This window comes from Anabrus simplex, chromosome 1 (assembly GCF_040414725.1).
Source record: "Anabrus simplex isolate iqAnaSimp1 chromosome 1, ASM4041472v1, whole genome shotgun sequence".
In the NCBI taxonomy this organism is placed as follows: domain Eukaryota; kingdom Metazoa; phylum Arthropoda; class Insecta; order Orthoptera; family Tettigoniidae; genus Anabrus; species Anabrus simplex.
Genome location: NC_090265.1, coordinates 1,458,481,086 through 1,458,502,206, shown reverse-complemented (window position 1 = coordinate 1,458,502,206; position 21,121 = coordinate 1,458,481,086). Strand labels below are relative to the sequence as shown.

General features: G+C 37.8%; 1 protein-coding gene across 1 annotated transcript in view; it reads right to left on the bottom strand.

The window, feature by feature from the left end:
- The window catches only part of LOC136858419 (uncharacterized), a 102,956-nt gene that overhangs the window by 14,187 nt on the left and 67,648 nt on the right, over window positions 1-21,121 (bottom strand). The window contains exon 4 of the mRNA XM_067137946.2: window positions 7,619-8,708. Coding sequence (XP_066994047.1) covers window positions 7,619-8,708 — 1,090 coding nt within the window. The remainder of the gene's footprint in view (window positions 1-7,618; window positions 8,709-21,121) is intronic.

Genomic DNA, 21,121 nt, shown 5'->3' with positions numbered 1-21,121 from the left:
TCTTTGTTCTTTATTCTTATATACTCCCATCAGCCAACAAATTATCCCTCTCATTTCCCTTTTTTGTTAACATTTCAGTTCTTATTGTCATATTTTAACTTATTTTATAAAATTCAACAAGTGTTCTCTTGCTGTTACAGTCTGACCTTATTGTTTGTCTTTCAGTATCTTTGACTCTTTGAACCACCCTTTTACACAATCCCTTGTCATTTCTTGATAATTTCTTTCCCAATAGTACCCCATTCGTATGTCATCCAGTACCTTCTTCACTCCATCCACCCAGTAACCCTCATTTTGGTGCTGGTATACTATCCTTAGAATATCGCCCCCTCCCCCGTCTTTAGCCTCCACCAATATTTAATTATTCGTTTAACAATATCTGCCCCTATACTCATCCCTTCACACATCTTTCTCACTTCACTATTTTGCAGTGCAGCTTGGCAGTCCCATTATTATTTTGGCAAATTTACCAACAACTACACCTAATGTTACAATTCCATTATCTATTCCCCATATTTCTGCTCCATACAATAACTTTGTTTTAACTACTGAATTAAATAAACTTTTCTGAACTCCATTTTCGATGTTCAGCATCTTTTTGTCCAATATTTTTATGCTAGCCAGAGCACTTATTCCCTTTATTTTAGCTCTTTTTATCTGTTCTGACCATCTTCCATTGCTGTTTATGATCGTCCCTAGGTATTCGATTTTTCTATCAACTAATTTTGTATTACCCATCCACCACCGTTCACTTCTTGAGAGTTTGTCCCCCATTTTACACACCATAACTCTGATTTTCTTTGGATTGATTTTTAGATTAGAATAATAACAGTAAGTTATTTATTGATTTTTAGATTCCACTCCTCAGAAATTTACTATCCCATTAATACTGTTTTGCATTTTGACAGGGGTTAATGTGAGCAGCAGGATATCTATCGTCTGCAAAGATAAGACCTGGAATATCTTGGTTCTCGAGACATGGAAATGCTCCTTTCTCAAAGCCTTCCAAAATAGAAAATGTCATTAATAAATACTAAATTATCTTGGTGATAATCTGCAACCTTGTTTAAGACCCAGTTTTGAAAAAATCTCTCCCACTACTACCCCATCTTTCACTTCGATAGAAAATTTAAATTCCTCATATGCATTTTCAATTGCTCTTATCATCTTTCTTGATATTCCGAGATGGCTCAAATTATAGACGACAGCCCGTCTACTAACCAAATCAAAAGCTTTCTCTAAATCGACTGCCGTGACGTACAACTTGCCTCTTTTCTTCTTCATGTATTTATCCATTAATGTTTTAACAACCATTATGTTGTCACTAGTCCTCATACTCTTCCTAAATGCTGATTGGAGTCCCGACAGGACTGAGCACCCCTCTGCCCAATTCATTAGTCTTTTTGCTAATATTCCTGTATAAATATTACTTAGGGAATCTAGTAACGTTATCCCTCTACAGTTACCTGGATTTGATCTTTCACCCACTTTCTTATATATAGGGCAAATAAATCCCTCCTGCCATCCAACAATCTTTACATACTGCTGACAATACTTCTTTCTGCCTTTTGAAGATCCTCGCATACACACTCCTCTTGTTTACTTGTTCATGATTCCTGGAATGTCCTCCTTTGGAACCTGTTTCTGCCTTAAAGCACCTACACATACCCTTCCATTTTTCACTAAAATTTGTATGACTGCAAATTATGCTTGCCATCATGTTATCCTTAGCTGATTTCTTTGCTGGATTCAATTTGATAGTGAGTTCCTTCAACATCTCCTTAAATCCACAGCCATTTCAAACTCTATTTCCTTCCAATCTGCACCTCCTTCTTGGTCTCTTTACTCCTCTGTTATAATATAGTGTGGGTCTTTACCATTCGTTACCACCTTTAAAGGTACAAAGCTGTTTTCACATTCCTCAACAATTGCTTAAAACCCATCCCAGAGTCTGTTTACAGTTTTACTGACCTTTTTTCACCGATCATAGTTACTTTTTAAAAACTACCTCATGACGGTTTTATCAGCTATATGGTACTGCCTAATAGTCCTACTTTTAAGACCTTCCTTTCTACCACATTTATTTTTAACTACGATAAAAACAGCTTCGTGATCATTAATACCATCTATTACTTCGGTTTTTCTATACAGCTCATCTGGTTTTACCAGCACCACGTCCAGAATATTCTTCCCTCTAGTTGGTTCCATCACTTTCTGAATCAGTTATCCTTCCCATATTAACTTATTTGCTTCTTGTCGTTTGCATCACCTTTCCAATTGATATTTGGTAAACTGAGATCACCCGCTATATCGTTTCCCAAATAAATGATTATCTTATCAAATAATTTTGAATCAGCGTCTGCGCTACCTTTTTCCGGTCTGAACACTCCAAAGACATCAAGTTGCCTATTATCTTTAGAGATGAGTCTTAACACCTAGAATTTCATGTTTGTCATCTTTAACTTTTTCATAGCTAACAGATTCTTCTTTCACCAGAATGAATACTCCCCCTCCTACCATTCCTATCCTATCTCTACGGTACACACTCCAGTTCTGTGAGAAAATTTCTGAATCCATTATATCATTTCTCAGCCATGATTCAACTCCTATTACAATATCTGTTAATTTTATTCCTTTCTTTTCAACACTTCTACAGTTCAACACTAACATTTTTATGTCATCCCTACTTGACTTCCAGATCCCTGTATCCTTATCATCACTCCCTGGACCACCCTGTTTCCTAGAATGAGCCTCCCTATAACCCTTATAAACAAATTTCCTACCTTATACATACCACTGCAGTTTAAGTGAAGGCCATCTTAGCACAGATCGCTATCTCCTACCCACCCATTAGGATCTAGAAATCTCACTCTCAGTTTCCCACATATCCACTCCATAGTCTCATTTAAATCCCAAATCACCTTACAGTCAGTATCCCTCCTACACAGTATTCCACTGATAAAAATCTCCACTTCCTTAAACCGCCCATGCTGCATTTACCAGATTCCACACATCACCAACTATGTTGGTACTTATACCTGCTTGCCTTACGTTGTTGGAACCAACATGAAACACTACGACCTTCACCTTTCCCTCATCCTTCTCTTCTTCTGTCCTCAATATCTGCCTTAATTCCTGGATAACACCCTACCCCGGTTCCCTTTCCTCCACACACTTTTCCCACATGTCTAACAATGGAATCCCCCATGACCAGAGCCTCAAACCTACCCACCTCATCTGATCCCCTACCCTCCTGGTCAGCCCTATCTTTCCTAACAGCTGCAGAAGCTACTTCCTCCTCCCTTTTCTCCCTTCCATGACCCTGTTTCACCTGTCTTTTCCTATTCCTATTTCCTTTTCCTACCTTTTCCTTCCTCCTACTTTCACACTTCTCAGCAACAGTTCTCTGTTCCTTATCTTCCCTCTGTTGTTCTACCTGCAGTGTCTCGTCCGATTTCTCACATCCACCTCTTTGAAGTGAGTATCATGCCTCCTCCCCCTAAGATCAGACAAGCATAAGAAGAAAAGAAGAGGACCAATGGAAAAGATAATAGATTTGATGAATACAGGGTTGTTGTCCTTTGTCTTCCTATGTTCTCCATCAGATCTAAGATGTGGTCAGTCATTCACTTCTGTTTCTTGTTTCTTTTCTCTTGTTGTACGTGTAGCTTCCCTACACATCTAACAGTGACCTTGATTGCATTCCATTTCTCTTCAATGTTGTTCTCACCACTGTAACCCACCTTCCGTAACTCTGAATTCAGTTCCTGACTCACTGTCAGCCAGTTTTAGTAGATGATGCTTCTTTATTTATTCAATCAATCAATACTGATCTGCATTTAGGGCAGTTGCCCAGGTGGCTGATTCCCTATCTGTTGTTTCCTAGCTTTTCTTAAACGATTTCAAAGAAATTGGAAATTTATTGAACATCTTTGCTTCCTTAAACTTCACCCGTGCTGCATGAAACACTACCACCTTCTCCTTCCCCTCCTCCCTCTCTTCTACTTTCCTCAACATCTGCCTAAACCTAATTCCTCGATAACACTCTACCCTGGTTCCCTTTCCTCCACACACTTTCCCCACATGTCTAACGATGGAATCCTCCATGACCAGAGCCTCAACCCTACCCACCTCATTTAATCCCCTCCCCTCCTGGTCTGCCCTATCTTTCCTGATAGCTGCAGAAGCTACTTGCTCCTCCCTTTTCTCCTTCCGATGACCCTGTTCCACCTGTCTTTTCCTATCCTCTACTCTACATTTGCCTTGCCTACCTTTTTCCTTCCTTCTACTTTCACACATCTCAGCAACAGTTCTGTTTCTCATCTTCCCTCTGTTGTTCTACCTGGAGTGGCTCGTACCGATTTCGCACAGACACCTGACGTGAATTCTGATCCTGAATAGAGCCCTTAGCCTGCAATCTCCTTCCCCTTAGAACATTAGACCACCTGTCTTCTACAACTCCCCCTTTCCTTCCTCTCCCTCTTGTACACCTATTGTAATGTGTACATTGTACTCATGGTGTTGCTCACATAATGGTACTAATCACAGGCAATGTAGACCCCGCGGAGTATCACACATTATGCCACCATGCACAGGCAACACATATAATGATGTTTGTTATTGAAGGAGGTCTAACAGCTAGGTCATTGGCCTCTAATGATAAAAGGTGCAACAAAATGAAATGATAATTAAAATTTCAAAATGTATCCACTGACTAGAATCTAAGTAAGACAAATGATGAAAACATGACCATGAATCAAAACAATCAGTGGATCTGATTCACAATGCCTTATTTTCTGGGATGATGCTTGTTGTCCAAAGGGGTCCAAAATCCAGGTCACCAGCCCTTCATAATAGTACTAATCATTGGTAAAGCAGAACCATGTTTGCCCTGTAGTACAGTAGTATTATTCACAGGTAACGAAGAATCATGGTGCTACTAATCACACAGGTAATGTAGACCCAGGGTATGTCACACATTACGGAAGCACTCACAGGCAACATAGACATATGGTGTTCCTCACATAAGGGTACTACTCACAAGCAATGTAGTCCCATAGTGTTTCTCACATAGAGGTAATAATCACGGGCACTGGCTAGACCTGTGGTGTTCCTCATATAGTGGTACTAATCACAGGCCACCTATACTCATGGTGTTGCTCGCATAGTGGTACTCATCACAGCCTACGTATACTCATGGTGTTGCTCACATAGTGGTACTAATCACAGGCAATGTAGACCCCACGGAGTATCACACATTATGCCACCATACACAGGCAACACAGACCCATGGTGTTCTTCATATAATTGTACTACTCCCATAGGAATCCTCCCCCAAAGACCCAAAGATACTAACCACAGACCCAGCAGGAGGCAGTAGCAGTACATGTTCCTCAGGTAATAATGATTATTCCTTTAAGAGGGAGCACAACCAGGCACATGTAGTAGTAGTAGTAGTAGTAGTAGTAGTCATAGTAATTGCAAGTAAAGTCGACCCATGATGGTCATCACGTAATGGTACTAATCACAGATTGTCTCATGGTTCCAAAAGTTTTATTTTTTATTTTTCCAATTGGCTTTATGTCGCACCGACACAGATAGGTCTTATGGTGACGATAGGACAGGAAAGGGCTAGGAGTGGCAAGGAAGCGGCTGTGGCCTTAAGGTATGCCTGATATGAAAATGGGAAACCACGAAAAACCCTCTTCAGGGCTGCCGACAATGGGGTTCGGACCTACTATCTCCTGGATGCAAACTCACAGCTTCACGTCCCTAACTACATGGCCAACTTGCCCGGTGGTTCCAAAAGTATCATCCCTTGGTTGTCCCTTTTATCTGCCTCTTACTACAGGCAGGGGATACCGGGGATGTATTCTTCATCTGTGTCCCCCACCCACAGGGAAAAAAAAAAAAAAAAAAAATCAGACACTTCGAAAAATTAAGTACTGGACAAAGAAAGACAAGAGCCACAATTGGGCGTGAAAATTCCCTAGGCCTCAAATGCTCTAATACTGTTGGCGTCGCAAAAGAACAAGATCTGACCAAGGGAAGTCGGACAGGATACGTGAAAGTGAGGAGCCTGGCACAAGTGGAAGCAATGCCAGGACTCAGCTAAGGGACCCACGGTCACTAACCCACACTCCCAAATTGAAAGCTCCTGGGGCCCCTTTTAGTTGTCTCTTACAACAGGCAGGGAATACTTTGGGTGTATTCTTCATCTGCGCACCCTACCCACAGAGGTTTTCTAGATCAATTTGTGGGTGTCTTATTTTCTGTACAGCCTTCAGTCTCAACCATGCATCAGCCACTAGTGGATTGTGACCAGATCCAGCATCAGCTCCTGGCTATGTGGTTACTTCCGAGCAACATTTTTGAATCTCTTATCAAGATAAAACCAATTTGGTTCCTTACCAATAATTTTCACTGTCAACTGCAGGGGAAGCCCATGTGTATCATCAACGATTTGGAAGTTGGAATCATGTGTTTTGGTGATAATTATATTTCTATCTCCTGGCAAAACTAGAAAAGTCTGTCACCTTGATCAATGACTTGTCCAAGACCCCATTCTCCAACCTCAGTTTATCTTAGCATTAAAATCATCCATAGTTATCGTTATGTTATTACTTATCATTGATTTCAGGATGCTGAATAAATAGTGTTCCACTTCATTATCATATTTCTTATCTGCTGTGGAGGCAAACATCTGCAAAATGTTAATCTGATAACGAATACAATTCAGTTTTAGAAGTATAATTTGGTCTGAAACTGGTACTAAATTGTAGATAAATTGTTTATATTCTCTTGTTACAAAAAGTACAATGCCATTGTGGAGATTACTATAATCTTCAGAACTGCCAGAGCAATAGGGTGTTCTATCCTCTTTCTTACAAATGCGCTTAACAAGCCATCTGAGTTCATTATCACAGAGCATGTGAATCTTCATTCCCTTCATTTCTTTTATGGTGATGTCCATTTTGCCTGCCATGAACAGACTCCTCACATTCCATGTGGAAAATCATAATCTGGACTGAAGATTCAGAGCACGCTGGATATTTTCAAATGATGCACCTGTCACATTACTGGCACAACAAAGGTTTCAACGATCCTCGATTTACGCGATAGCTCTTGCAGCCTTGCCCAAGAAGCATCTTAATTCAATAAGTGAAAGAAATACTGAGGAAACTTTGTTACTTGTGCCAAAAATTATACCATATACTGGTATGATAATCCATCACCAGCTTCCACTATGGTACTAGAGATGATTTCAAAATTTAAAAGTTTTCAGCGCCTGAAGGTGCAATAAAATCAGTGCCTAGCATTTAGGGTTGAAAAAGCAATTATTTCTTATGTCTCACTTCTAAATTTTTTCAACAGTTATTTTTCTTAGCTCATAAAATATTCCTAAATGAAAGCTGTTTCTATATATTGGTGCTTGTTTCCGATTCAAATTTTACAAAGCGATCCACATTTTTTGTGGGCATTTAACATGTATTATACCATTAATAATCAATTTCTAAAACTTAAAAAAGGGCACTGCATTACTAACATCCTTATGTACCAATTTCATATGTGACTTAAGTTAAGGAAATTAATCTAATATAGAGCCGAAATTACTTACCGAGATCTGCGAGTATGGGTTGGAAGCGTCAGTGAAGTTCTATAATAACCTTGTTCCTCAGCATCATAGTCTTGTGGTCTTCGATGCAAAGTCATTGTCTCCTGGGGTGAGGTAATGTTCGGTTCATGATCCAGATAATAACGTGAACCATGTGTGCTTTTACAGTTTTCACATTCACTACGATAATCATCATTATCATCAGGGGGAAGAGGGGGAGGCAGGCACTGATATGAACAACTACATGTACCACTATCTAATGAGCCTTTATTCAGGTCGTTGAGTCGAGAATTGCTAAGTCTAGAGGTTTCACCTGTATCCTTTGAAATGTTTAAAGCTGCATTTTCTGCACGAGGCAAAGGAGACACATCACTGGTTGAAGCATCTGATAGGGGAACAGTTAAAATTGTCAAACTACTCTTTCCTTTAGGGACGGTGGCTGTCACATTGGGGTTAAAACACTCAACTGCAGACAAAGATGAAGGAGGGCCAATCAATACATCCTCATAAAATGCATCAGAGCGAATTGCAGACAATGCACCTTCTTCTTCCTCTTCAAGAGTTTCAGGCAATGGAGCTGGAATCTCCATTAATCTTGAAGATCTCCTTGAATCACAATTGGCTGGAGGATCAGTAAAAGTTTCCGAAGAACGTGAATGCATCTCAGTATCCTGATTTGGAGATGCAAGAGATGGTTCTATTCGAAAGGAACCACTGGTGGCTAAATTGATGGGTATTGTCCGATGACCACTGGTGGGAGCAAGTAAAGTGGCACTTGCACTTGAACCACTAACACTATTGCTGCTATTATTGTTATTAGATGCCACAGCTGCTGCAAGAGCAGCCTCAGCTCTTGCTGCAGCCACAGCCTCTTCATAGGGTGGAGGAGCTTCACCACGAGGGAAATAATTTCCTGGAGGCTTCCACAGTGGGTAGTGGGCAGGAGGTTCTTCATAATGAAATTCCAAATGGTGATCTTGGTTCCCATTGCCCAGGTAGCCCATACTGCCAGGTAAATACGCCAAACTTCCAGCTATGTAGCCAATGCTACCCAAACTACGTTCATCTTCACTTAACTGCCTATTCTGGCGACCTAAAAAAAAACACATAAAATTAATGACAAAACATAACTTAAATAATAACTGTAAATACAAGTCATTTTCCAAAAATTCTACTTTGGCATATTAAGAAAAGTGTTTCAAGTGAACACTGTTTTTCAGATTTCTACGAAAATAAAATTAATAATGATTATTGTAAAACTAGTTCAACATTAAGAATGTTACCTTTCTGTTGAAAATATCTGACATTATGAAAATTAAACATAGTAGGTATTTGGATCTATGCAAAGCAAATGCTGGAAAATATAGAATTTGATGTTCTCCTCAAAACACTAGAAAATTTATTGCAGTTTGAATTTATTTATACTGTATAAACCTAAAATGAGTACTGAGTCTAGTATTCTTAGCTGTAAGTATTGATCAAAATATTACAAATTATCACCAAAGTTTACTTGACAGTTTTACAGCATGCTTAATATACTAGGGTGAATCAAATCACTCACTCACTCACTCACTCACTCACTCACTCACTCACTCAATCAATCAATCAATCAATCAATCAATCAATCAATCAATCAATCAATCAATCAATCAATCAATCAATCAATCAATCAATCAATCAATCAATCAATCAAATCACTCCTGATCTGCGTTTTAGGCAGTCGCCCAGATGGCAGATTCCCTATCTGTTGTTTTCCTAGCCTTTTCTTAAATGACTGCAAAGAAACTGGAAATTTATTGAACATCTCCCTTGGTAAGTTATTCCAATCCCTAACTCTGCTTCGTATAAACAAATATTTGCCCTCAAATTTGTCCTCTTGAATTCCAATTTTATCTTCATATTGTGATCATTCCTACTTTTAAAGACATCACTCAAACTTATTTGTCTACTAATGTCATTCTATGCCATCTCTCCACTGACAGCTCGGAACATACCACTTCTGGGGTATGCGGCGGGTTTCGACGCAGGTCGGCCGCATTATCGTTCATTTAGAAGATGGGAGAAAGCTCCACATTACCTCACCTAATGAACTGAACTTATATATGAGGCGGTTAGGTGGATTATCGGAGTGATATGACCATTGTGATGTGCCCACTAAATATTATTATTATTATTATTATTATTATTAGGTTTACGTGTGTGATTGTGTGTGTCTGTGGTGCCTTAACCAGTCAGCAGTCCATTTCTTCAGGAAATCCAGGTAAGATTTTCTTTTTCTTCTTGTCTCAGTTAAAGTATGCCCTTTAGTCAGGTAGTTACAGTATTTCCTCATGACAATGACCTCTCTAAGAATAGTACACCCTTCACTCCTTCCCAGAACATAGATGCCGGCAACCTTTTGAAACAAGAACTTTCACGATATCCTCATACTCTCCAGTGTTGTCACTTGAACAGCCTAAGTTTGCCCGCACACATTAACGAAATTCAGGCTATATTAAACAAAAATAACATCCATTTGATAGGTATTAGTGAAAGCTGGTTATCGCCATCAATTCCAAACAACATGGTTCGCCTTGATGGCTATAACCTCTACCGCCATGATTGTACAATAAGAGGGGAGGAGGTATTGTTCTCTACTGCAGAGATGACCTGAAGAGCCGTATCATTTGTACCTCATCAACCGGTGAATTGCCAAGGGCGTAGTATATGTTCGTTGAAGTAGTTGTTAGTGGACAGAAAATACTTATTGGAGTGGTTTACCGACCACTGAAAGTATCTTACTTGACCGGGTTTGAAACGCACCTACTTAACTTGCTACAGCCTATCAACATGTCATTATATTAGGGGACTTCATTACAAATCTACTTACGAAGAAATACGTTACTAAGAAACTAGAAGACTTGTTTTCCTCATGTGACTTGACTATCCTTCCCTCTGACCCTACTAACCATGTACATACTGACAACAACATTTCCCACACCTTAACAGATCTCAAAGTGACTTACACCCCTCAGAAAGTGATAACCCACGGACAAATTTCCGTACCGGCTGTGTTCACCCACGATCTTATATTTCTTGCCTACACACTTAGTGTTCCAAAATATAAACCTAGGTATATAACGTGCAGGTATATGAAAGATATTGACATGTATGAATTAAGACAAGATGTCTACAATGTTCCGTGGAATAGCATTTTAAATCTGATAGACATTGATGCAAAAATAAATACATTTAATTCGTTAATGCACAATCTATACAACGAACATCACAGAAAAGACAGATCAGAATATCCCGCAAACCTAATCCATGGCTAACCTCTGCAGTTAAAAATATGTTGTTTCAACGTGATGTTCTTTACCAACATTACAAACGTACTCAGGACCCAAATGACTATGAACAGTATAGAATAATCTATATATATAAAATTAAGAGTTTTGTCTGTACATTGCTCAGAATTTGAAAAGAATGTTATTTCTGTATCGGTCATGTCCACAGTAACAAGGAAATGCACTTTTTACTTTTCCGTAATTTCTGTCTGTATGTATGTACACGCATCGCTAGAAAACGGCTAAAGAGAATTGAATGAAAATCGGTATGCAAAGTTGGAGAATAAGTCGCTACAATCTAGGCTATAAATAATTTTATTCACGCTGAGTGAAATGGTACTTTAGGGGAAGGCCTAAAATTTAATTTGCAAATATTCATATTATTACAGGTCGTATGGATAAATAACCAAAGTTATATAGAATTAAATTTCCGACCATTTATGTCTTATACATTTTGACACAGATATTTATGAATTTGTATTTTTGTTGCTAAGTCAATATCAACGCCGAGCCACGAGAAAATGGGTTAACAGAATTTAATGAAAATCGGTATATAGAGTCGGGGAATAAGAAACTACAGTCTAAGCTATAAACAATTTTATTCACCCATGAAATTGTAGTTTAGAGGAAGGCGCCTAAAATGTCATTTTTAAATACATATGTTATTCGTCCTATTGAAAAATACTACAATAGTTAGAGAGTATACAATTTCCGATCATTTATGTTTTATTCAGTCTTACCGTATTGACTAAGATAAGAATGGTATTTCAGAGTCGGAGGAAAACTAAATGTAAAGGCCTACAATAGGTATCTAAAGCGCATAACACTGATCAACAATAACATTACATTGACCACTGTTTGTTGTGATGTTCTTTGTCTCTTATGCTGCCTCTCAACTCCGATAGATGGGATTATTGCTACGTACTGAGTATAATAGCCTGATTGAATTTTGGCGGGAAATAGCCCGGGAGTTAGAACACTTTGTTCTTTAGCATGCCATTCCTCTGGTTCGCACATTTCCTGATACAGGTGGTACGTAACACAATGGTTCTTCATAGTATTCCAGCTATTCGATTCCTACTCTGACGCGCTGTTTTGAATGAACAGTGGGCATACTTATGGCAGATGCTCAATTAGTAGAGTAGCAGTAGTAGTATGGCATGGTCTAGAATAATAATTTAGGCCTATTCCAAATTATAGCACCACATTTCACCAAACAACTCAAAATTCAACCCTGAAAAGAGCCGTTTCTTAGGAAAAGCTTCGTCCTCTTCACTTTTATTAAATTCTACATTCATTTTATTCCAAATTAGCAGTGAAGAGGGGGTTCATCCTCTGGCTTGGAGGAAAAATTTGCCTCCAAATCAGATAGATTTTTTCTGCCATCAGTGTAGTGAATTGATATTTTCCGACTCATTGGGTACTTCTAGGAAACTAATTAGTAAGAGTGCATAGTTTTCACCCTTGGGAGTTGCAACTATTCGACCCCCTCCCTGCTGAAAAGGGACGAAAAGTGTTCACGGATCACGGCAGTCTGCGGCTTGGTCATTTCAGCTCTGGAACTTTGGACTGTTAGATCGGCAGCTTATTCCTGTTCGTTAAAAGTGAGAAAATTGTGGTTTTTCCTTTGATTGAGCATTTCATATGAAAGCATTGCTTTTGATCGCGCCACTCCTACTGACTTCATCGTAATGTATGTTCATTTCAGTTGGGAAAACCACTAAGACAGTCTTTCTGAGGATGTAGAAAGGCAGATGGAGAGTGAGTGTCTAATATTATAATGAAAGCTCCCCAACCAGATTGTGACTGATGGTATGCACGCGGGTCTACCATTACAGTGAGAATTCCCTAACTCAGTCTTCATTCGAGAAAAGATGCTTGGTGACTTCCCCATCGCGTTTCTAGGGTAACGTTAAGAGCTATGCAATTTCATACAATCTTGCTCACAACGTGTACACTACCTAACCTAGAATTCTGTATACAAGGTAGAATTCTGTACCGAAGCACGGGTACATCAGCTAGTTAGGAATAAACCTAAACAAATTATCCGTAATCTTAAATTTAAATATGTTCACAAATCAGTAAGTAACCTAAATATGGATAGTGCCTGGAGGCATCTTTGAGCCATGGACATAGGAAAAACACATGAACAGCTTCAGGTACCTGACATTCCTCTCGATGATTTAAATGAGTATTTCACGGAAGAGAGAGCTCAGTCTAATCCGCTTAACAGACTATACGTAAATAACGTCCCAGCACCTGTCCCACAAAATTGCCCCTGCTTTGGCTTTCGTATCATCGGCACTAATGAAGTTAAGAAAGTCTTGTATTCTATCAAATCCAAAGCAAGTGGTGTCGATGAAATTCCCATTACTTTCATACATAATATTATTGGCGCTATTCTATCCATTCTCACCCATATTTTTAATTACTGTCTCAAAAACGGCACATTATCGACAATTTGGAAGTACGCCAATGTAATTCCACTTCTTAAAAACCCAGGTTCAAAACTTCTAGCCGATTACAGTCCCATTTCGATTCTCCCTGCTCTCTCCAAAGCGTAAGAACGGTTGGTACATGCGCAAATACTGGAATACCTTCAGGCTCACTCTCTTCTTGACTCACTTCAATCTGGCTTCAAGAAAGGTCATAGCACAGCAACTGCCTTACTCAAAGTGACCGAGGACATCAGACAAGCAATGGACAAAAGACAAGTGACAATACTCACACTCCTTGACTTCAGCAGTGCTTTTGACACGATAAACATCCAGACAGTGCTGATGAAGCTCAAATCGTTTTTCGGTAAAGTTGCTTTAAAATTTTTCACCGCATATCTTACAGATCGTATGCAACGTGTTCCAGTACAAGATACTGCTTCTCAGTGGTGATTCCAGAAGGCAGGAACCCCCCAAGGTTCTGTTCTTGGTCCCCTCTTGTTTGTCTTCTATATTAATGACATCCTTTTCTTTGTCTTCTATATTAATGACATCTCCTCTAAAATAAAGTATAATAGGCATCACCTCTTTGCCTGACGACCTCCAAATTTACTGCCATGTTAATAAAAATGATATATCGAATGCAATAAGAGATATTAACTCCGACCTTCAACAACTCAGTGTGTACGCCAGTGAAAACTCTCTCCTCCTCAACCCCCCAAAAACTCTATCATTATCGGTTCTCAGAAATTATTAAACATCATGTATAAAAATTACACTATTCCTCCAGTGACATTAAATGCCACCGTAATCCCATTCAGTAAGAAAGTAAGGAACCTAGGTTTGACCCTGACTGAAATTCTTGATTGGCCTGAACACGTAAGGAATACATGTAGAAAGATGTGCGCAACGTTACACCCTCTGAAACGGCATAAGGACATTTTGCCACAAGACGTAAAGATAAAACTACTCCAAACTTTGATACTACCAATACTTGACTACTGCAATGTCCTTGTTGATGAGACCCGAGAACAAACTATGAAACTTCAACGAGCATTGAACTCTGGTCTTCGATTTGTTTTTAACTTGAGTTACGATGCTCACATAACCCCTAGCTACACATTTCTTTCCTGGCTGAAACCTGTGAGGCGACGGAAATTACACGTACTATAATAATAATTATAATTTCATGTGGCTATTTCTAGCTGAGTGCAGCCCTTGTAAGGCAGACCCTCCAATGAGGGTGGGCGGCATCTGCCACGTGTAGGTAACTGCGTGTTATTATGGTGGAGGATAGTGTTATGTGTGGTGTGTGAGTTGCAGGGATGTTGGGGACAGTACAAACACCCAGCCCCCGGGCCATTGGAATTAACCAATTAAGGTTAAAATCCCCGACCCGGCCGGGAATCGAAACCGGGACCCTCTGAACCGAAGGCCAGTATGCTGACCATTCAGCCAACGAGTCGGACATTACACATACTTACGTTGATATATCGAACTCGGAAGGAAAATCTACCTAAATACATCTCTTCAAAATTCCATTTTTTATCCTCATTCCATAATTGTAACACAAGATCTGGCACTTCCCTCGCTATTCCTTCCAACCACTCTTCAATATATAACAGATCCTTCGTTGTGGCTGGGCCATGACTTTGGAATTCACTCCCAGCTGCTGTCAGGAACTCAAACTCAATATAAAAATTTAAGACTGCATGTAGAGATTACCTGTTGAATACCGCTGATTGTTTCATATGTATGACGACGTATAATAGGTTGTGTGATTCTTCTTCTTATTATTATCATTATTATTATTATTATTATAGTGTAAATGTACATATTATTATTATTATTATTATTATTATTATTATTATTACAGTGTAATGTACATAATATTTAGCTTCTTACTCATGTATATAGAACACTATTATGGCCGTACATATATTTCCATTTACTTTATTACTTATTGTTTTCTCTTTATGCATTGCTTATTTTTTCAGTTTGTATCTTACTTTTTCATCATGACCTTGTCGCTCTGTTATTATCTTTACGCTCCGAATTTTATTCTATTTCATTTGTTGAACTCTGCTTTCTTTTTTCATTATATGTTGTTCAAATGTGTAATTTTTAGCTTATCTTTGATTTTATAATAGAATAGGCTCCGTGCATATAGCACTGTGCTGCTGCGGGTGGATACTACGAGAACGACTTAGTGGCATCTTCATCAAAAGCTCACCATAAGAAGCTGGAATATGTGTGATGTTTACATGCATTTATTCAATTATTTTACAGTGCTGTCTTTGGATGATTATTTTTAATGTCACAACGTTCCGACAGAATGATGTAATTGTTCTTGGCTGCATTATTAGATACTGTATTATAGAGCTTTCATTCACCAACTCATGAAATGGATTTGAAAGGACGATGGATCTTAGCAGTAAATTGCAGGAATTCAGGATTTGTACATTTATTTAATACACAATGTAAAGGTTAAGAATTACAAACAAATGATTATAGCAACGTTAAATTTCAAAGTAAGCTACAATAGGCCATCTTTTTTAAAGCATACACAGCATGCTTTAACAGATAGGCCTCCATTGTATTCTATTAACATAGTCTTAATAATAATAATAATAATAATAATAATAATAATAATAATAATAATAATAATAATAATAATAATAATAATACTGAAGAAGTTGGATGTCCACACCAACATCTACAAGACCATGCAGAAGACTGTGGTCATTGCCATGACTGGAACTGTACGGAAATTTATGGCTTCAAATTCTACGTAAAACTGTAGTGTAAATTAAGGTTTATTCTGCTTTGATTTCCTAAAGTCTGTACAATTGCTTGAATATCATTACCACGAAAGTGTGCAAAATAAATAATAATAATAATAATAATAATAATAATAATAATAATAATAATAATAATAATAATAATAATAATAATAATAATAATAATAATAATAATAATATTCTGCTCTGTACTACAGACCACAATGTAAAATTTTGTAGCATTCTGTCACAACCTCGCAAAGTGCATTTAAAAAGGCAATAGACAAATATTATTAAAGAAATAGGCCTCCGTTACACAATATCAATTGCTCACAGAAATACCGCATTTTACATACGCAAAGTTCTGTCCTCGCCCCGAGGTGGTACAACTCTTTTCAAGCAACTCCTAATGAACATGAGCTGCATGTACAATCATGTCAATCTTAAATTTCTGTCTGTATCGGGAATCAAGCCCGGGCCCCCGATAAAGGAAACTAGTAGCGCTAACAGTTATATCACAGAGGTTGTCGCGATCATTTTATAAATACAGACACAATAATTTATTGACAACGGTAAGATAATCTGATATTTTCAATTGGTCCAACATCAAACCTGTGCCTTCTTTTTTTTTGGGAAAAAGTCCCTCTACGCTCTTGTCCTTGTTATATTTCTCTTTCTCACTTTTGAGATACGAGGACCAGACCATTCACAGGGTTGATCAGTACGCGACGTGACATGTTATGAGTAAACAGTATAAATAACAGCAGAAATATGCTTACATTTCATGGAAATATTTTTATTCCCTTACCAAGGCCTCCCTCGCAACATTAACCTATGCTAACATGATATTGTATTAGAGATAGGCCAAATATATTTTTCTGAAGACAGCATTGTTGAATGTGTACATGAAAATTAATCTTGTTATCACCACAAATAATACATAAATTACTATGTTGCCTCTATCATGAAATGGTAGTGTCTAGAGAATCAACGTTTTTCTCTTATATTTGCAGTTATTCGCTCTGTTGCCATTTCCTACGAAGAGTTTTTCTTCTAAATTTAATACACAGCCACTTTCTGGAAGTTTGAAATAATTTGGCAGATTGTTGTTGCATAAAACACTCTGAAATCCCACTGTTATTATTTAGTCGGCTATGGCAACAGGCTGTGAAACGACAGAGATATGTGTGCGGTGATCGCATTAACTTCTAATGTTCGCCACTCGCAGCGCAGCGGTGTATTTTTCCCAGCAGCGCACGGAGCCTATAGTACATTTCTTTTATATACGTATTTTCTGTAAATTAATTATGTAGTTAAGTGTAAGACAGGTCACGAGCCCTAACTTCGCCACTGCTAAAGTCAATAAATAAATAATATATAAAAAAATATTTTAAAAAAAATGTTCCACCTATTCAATACAATATGTTATTCCTTATAATTAGGACTTATACATTATTATTAACATCCTAATTGGGACATGTTTTGCCTCATATATTGGGCATCATCAGCCAATAACACACACCTCAAAATCATGAATAATCAGGATCCTGATTATGTTTTAATGACCCACATTATGCCTAAAGTATAATGGAAGTTGATTAAAAGGTTTTAGTGTTCTTATTTGACTAATTAAAGACTGCTTTCTTGATTATAAAAACACATAAGATAAATACTGAACACTGGTGTAAACTATTATTGGAAACACATTAAAAAGTTCTTAAATTAAAATTGTGTGAACTGTATTGTCAGGTTTATATACTTGGTCTTGTTGCCCACTAATTAAAATTTGATTCACATTTGAACACTTATACATGAAATAAAATAAGTTGACAGTATGAACATCTACTAAGTTAAGAATCTGGTTAAAATGTCATAATTTTGTTTATTATCATAATTAAATACAATTGTCGCCTTCTAATATCCACATAACCAAGCTTTTTTGTTACTTGTTGATGTTTGATTGTCAAATATAACAGCTCTATATTTAGGGGTGTGTCCTAATTGTGATTGTTTGAGAAAATAGAAGTCATTATTTTTTGATATTATTATTATTATTACTATTACTACTACTACTACTACTGTAGTATCGAAACCGGCGTCACTCTTGAAATCCATGTATTGGCGTAATGGATGGATGTTGTCCAAGTGATTATTTGCTTGTTATTGTTGAGTTTAGGAATTGCTTGCCACTTATTGCTGACGTTGATCTAATGGGGGACTTTTCAAAATTTAAGTTTGAAGATGGAATCTGTTACTTCCAGTTTGCAGAATGTAGTTATTTAAGTGTCTGTAATGAGAGGAAAAAATACATTTTAGTTTTAAAGTGTGTGAACAGATACTATGGGGAGGCCGCTTTAGAAACTTCTACTTACCCCTTCGTCTCTTGTATGGCTGGCTTGTTTTGTTGACGGTACCGGATCGACTAACTGCTGCTGCGCTTGTGCTACGCGTGTTGTAACTGTGTGAAGGCTGTGGCGGGGGCTGCATAGGGAAAGGATGGGTGGGCGATGCATTATGTTTGTGGACCGTATGTGAGGGAGAGTTGGTGGGGGAAAATTGGGAGAGAATTGTATTGGTTGATTTTTGGAGGAGTTGTTAAGAAAGGAAATTTAAAAATGTTTTTAAGGCTATTTTCTTTTGTTTTCAATATTTCTAATAATTTAGGGATTAATTCGTAAAGAGAATTTTTGGCGTCTATTGTATCGTTTAAATTCCAGATTTTATTAAAATGCTGGTCTAGGGAAATATAGATGTTTTCATATTCATTCATTAGTTTACCTTTATTTCACTTTTTAAAGATTTTTAGGTCTTGTTCTATTGTCGAATAATGGTGTTTGGTTTCTGCATGTGTGTACTCATGGCAGAAAATTTGTTGTGTTTATTGGCGTTGAAGTGTTCTAGGTATCTTGTATAAAAACTACGGCCTGTCTGTCCAATGTATGATACAAGACATTGTAAGCATGTGAGCCTATAAATTCCTGAACCTGAATAATGATCATTGTTGAAGTTGACAACATTATAATTAAAGAATATACTTTGATTGGTGTTTTGTTTTGAAAGCAATTTTTCGTCCTGTTTCTTAAGTGGGTTTGAAACCTGATAGATTAACGGATTATTGTATGTAAAAGTGGCAAAATTAGACTTTTTTAGTTTATCAGGAATGAGATTTGACATAAGTACATATTTATCTTTATTGATTATACGGTTGATCATTTCTATATCAAAACCATTGAATTTAGCTAAATTCTTTATATATTTTATTTCAATTTTACGATTTTCGGGTGTGAGGGGAATTTTAAAGCCTCTGTAAGTTACGCTGTAGTAAGCTGCTTATTTATGAGAATTCGGATGTAAAGAGCTATTTTTGACTGTAATCAGGGAATATATTTGGTATTCAAAACTGTTATTTGTGCATGTTGTAGTAATATCTAAAAAGTTTATGGATTTGTTAATTTCATCTTCTTTCGTGAATTTTATGTTTTGGTCAAGGATATTTAGATAATCTAAGATTTTGTCGCTATTGTTAAGTTCTTTATCTATTATAACAAATGTATCATCTACATAGCATAGCCATGGGCTAAGTCCTTTTATTTTCGTTAATATTTTAGTGTATTCTAGGAAGTCCATATAAACGTCTGCCAGAATACCTGATATGCGATCCCCCACTGATAAGACTTTTCGATGGTATATTCTTCCATGAAATGTGAAGTTGCTTTTTAACATGAAGCTTAGTAAATTGATGAATTCTTCTATTTCAAAACTGCTGAGATGGCTATGCGTGGTAAGATTCCCTTTAATGATATTGACAGTTTCATTCGTTGAAACATTAGAGTACATGTTAGTTATGTCGAATTAACACATAACATGTTTGGGTTGTATTGTAAATTTTTTAAATTTCTCACAGGAATCTATTGAGGTTTTTAATCGGGGATGTGTTTAAATTTATAGTGTCTTTTAAGGAAGCTATGTATGAATCTTGGAGTTTTATAAGTTGGGCTGTTTTTACTATTACAGTGAAACCTCGGAATGCGAGTAACTTAGTCTATGACTGTTTTGCAAGACGAGTAAACATTTTAAATAAATTGTAACTTGATAAGCGAGTGAGGTTCCGCAATACGAGCGCTGCGTGTGCCTACATTTTCCCCTCCCCTGTTCCTTTGCTGAATGGATGAACGAGGTCTTTGGTCCTGTAGTGAAGAAATAACTTTCGGAAAATAATCTGCCACTGAAAGTCTTGCTGGTTATGGACAATGCTCCTGCTCACCCTCCAGGCATTGAGGCCTTTAGGACAACTTACTGGAGAAATTCAAGTTTGTTAAGGTTAAGATACTTCCTTCCAACATTACTCCACTACTCCAGCCTATGGATCAACAAGTTATTTCGAACTTAAAGAAGCTATTACACCAAAGCATTATTTCAGCGATGCTTCGAAGTGACCAAAGGGACAAACCCTACCCTCCAAGAGTATGGGAGAAATCATTTCTCCATCGTGAACTGCCTGAAGATCATCGATAAAGCCTGGGATGGAGTCACCAAGAAAACTCTCGCTTCCGCTTGGGGAAAGCTGTGGCTGGACTGTGTTCTTGGAAGTGACTTTGAGGGGATTGTAGGTGACAATGAGCCGCCGATTGTCGATAAAATTGTGTCCTCAGGGAAGACTATGGGGCTGGAGGTGAATGACGTGGACATTCAAGAGCTGGTGGAACAATATAGCCAGGAACTGAACACCAACGAACTGATGGACCTGCATCGCGAACAACAGGAGGAGGTTATGGAGATCTCGTCCAGGGAAGAGAAGGAGGAAATGTCAACGGAATCTCTCACTTCAACTGAGATTTGGGAGAAGTGCAAAATGTGGGAAACGGTGCAAAATTTTGTAGAATAACACACCTGAATAAGGCTGTAGCAGTGCGAGCGATGAATCAGTTCAATGGCAATGCAATGTCACATTTTTGTGAAATCCTC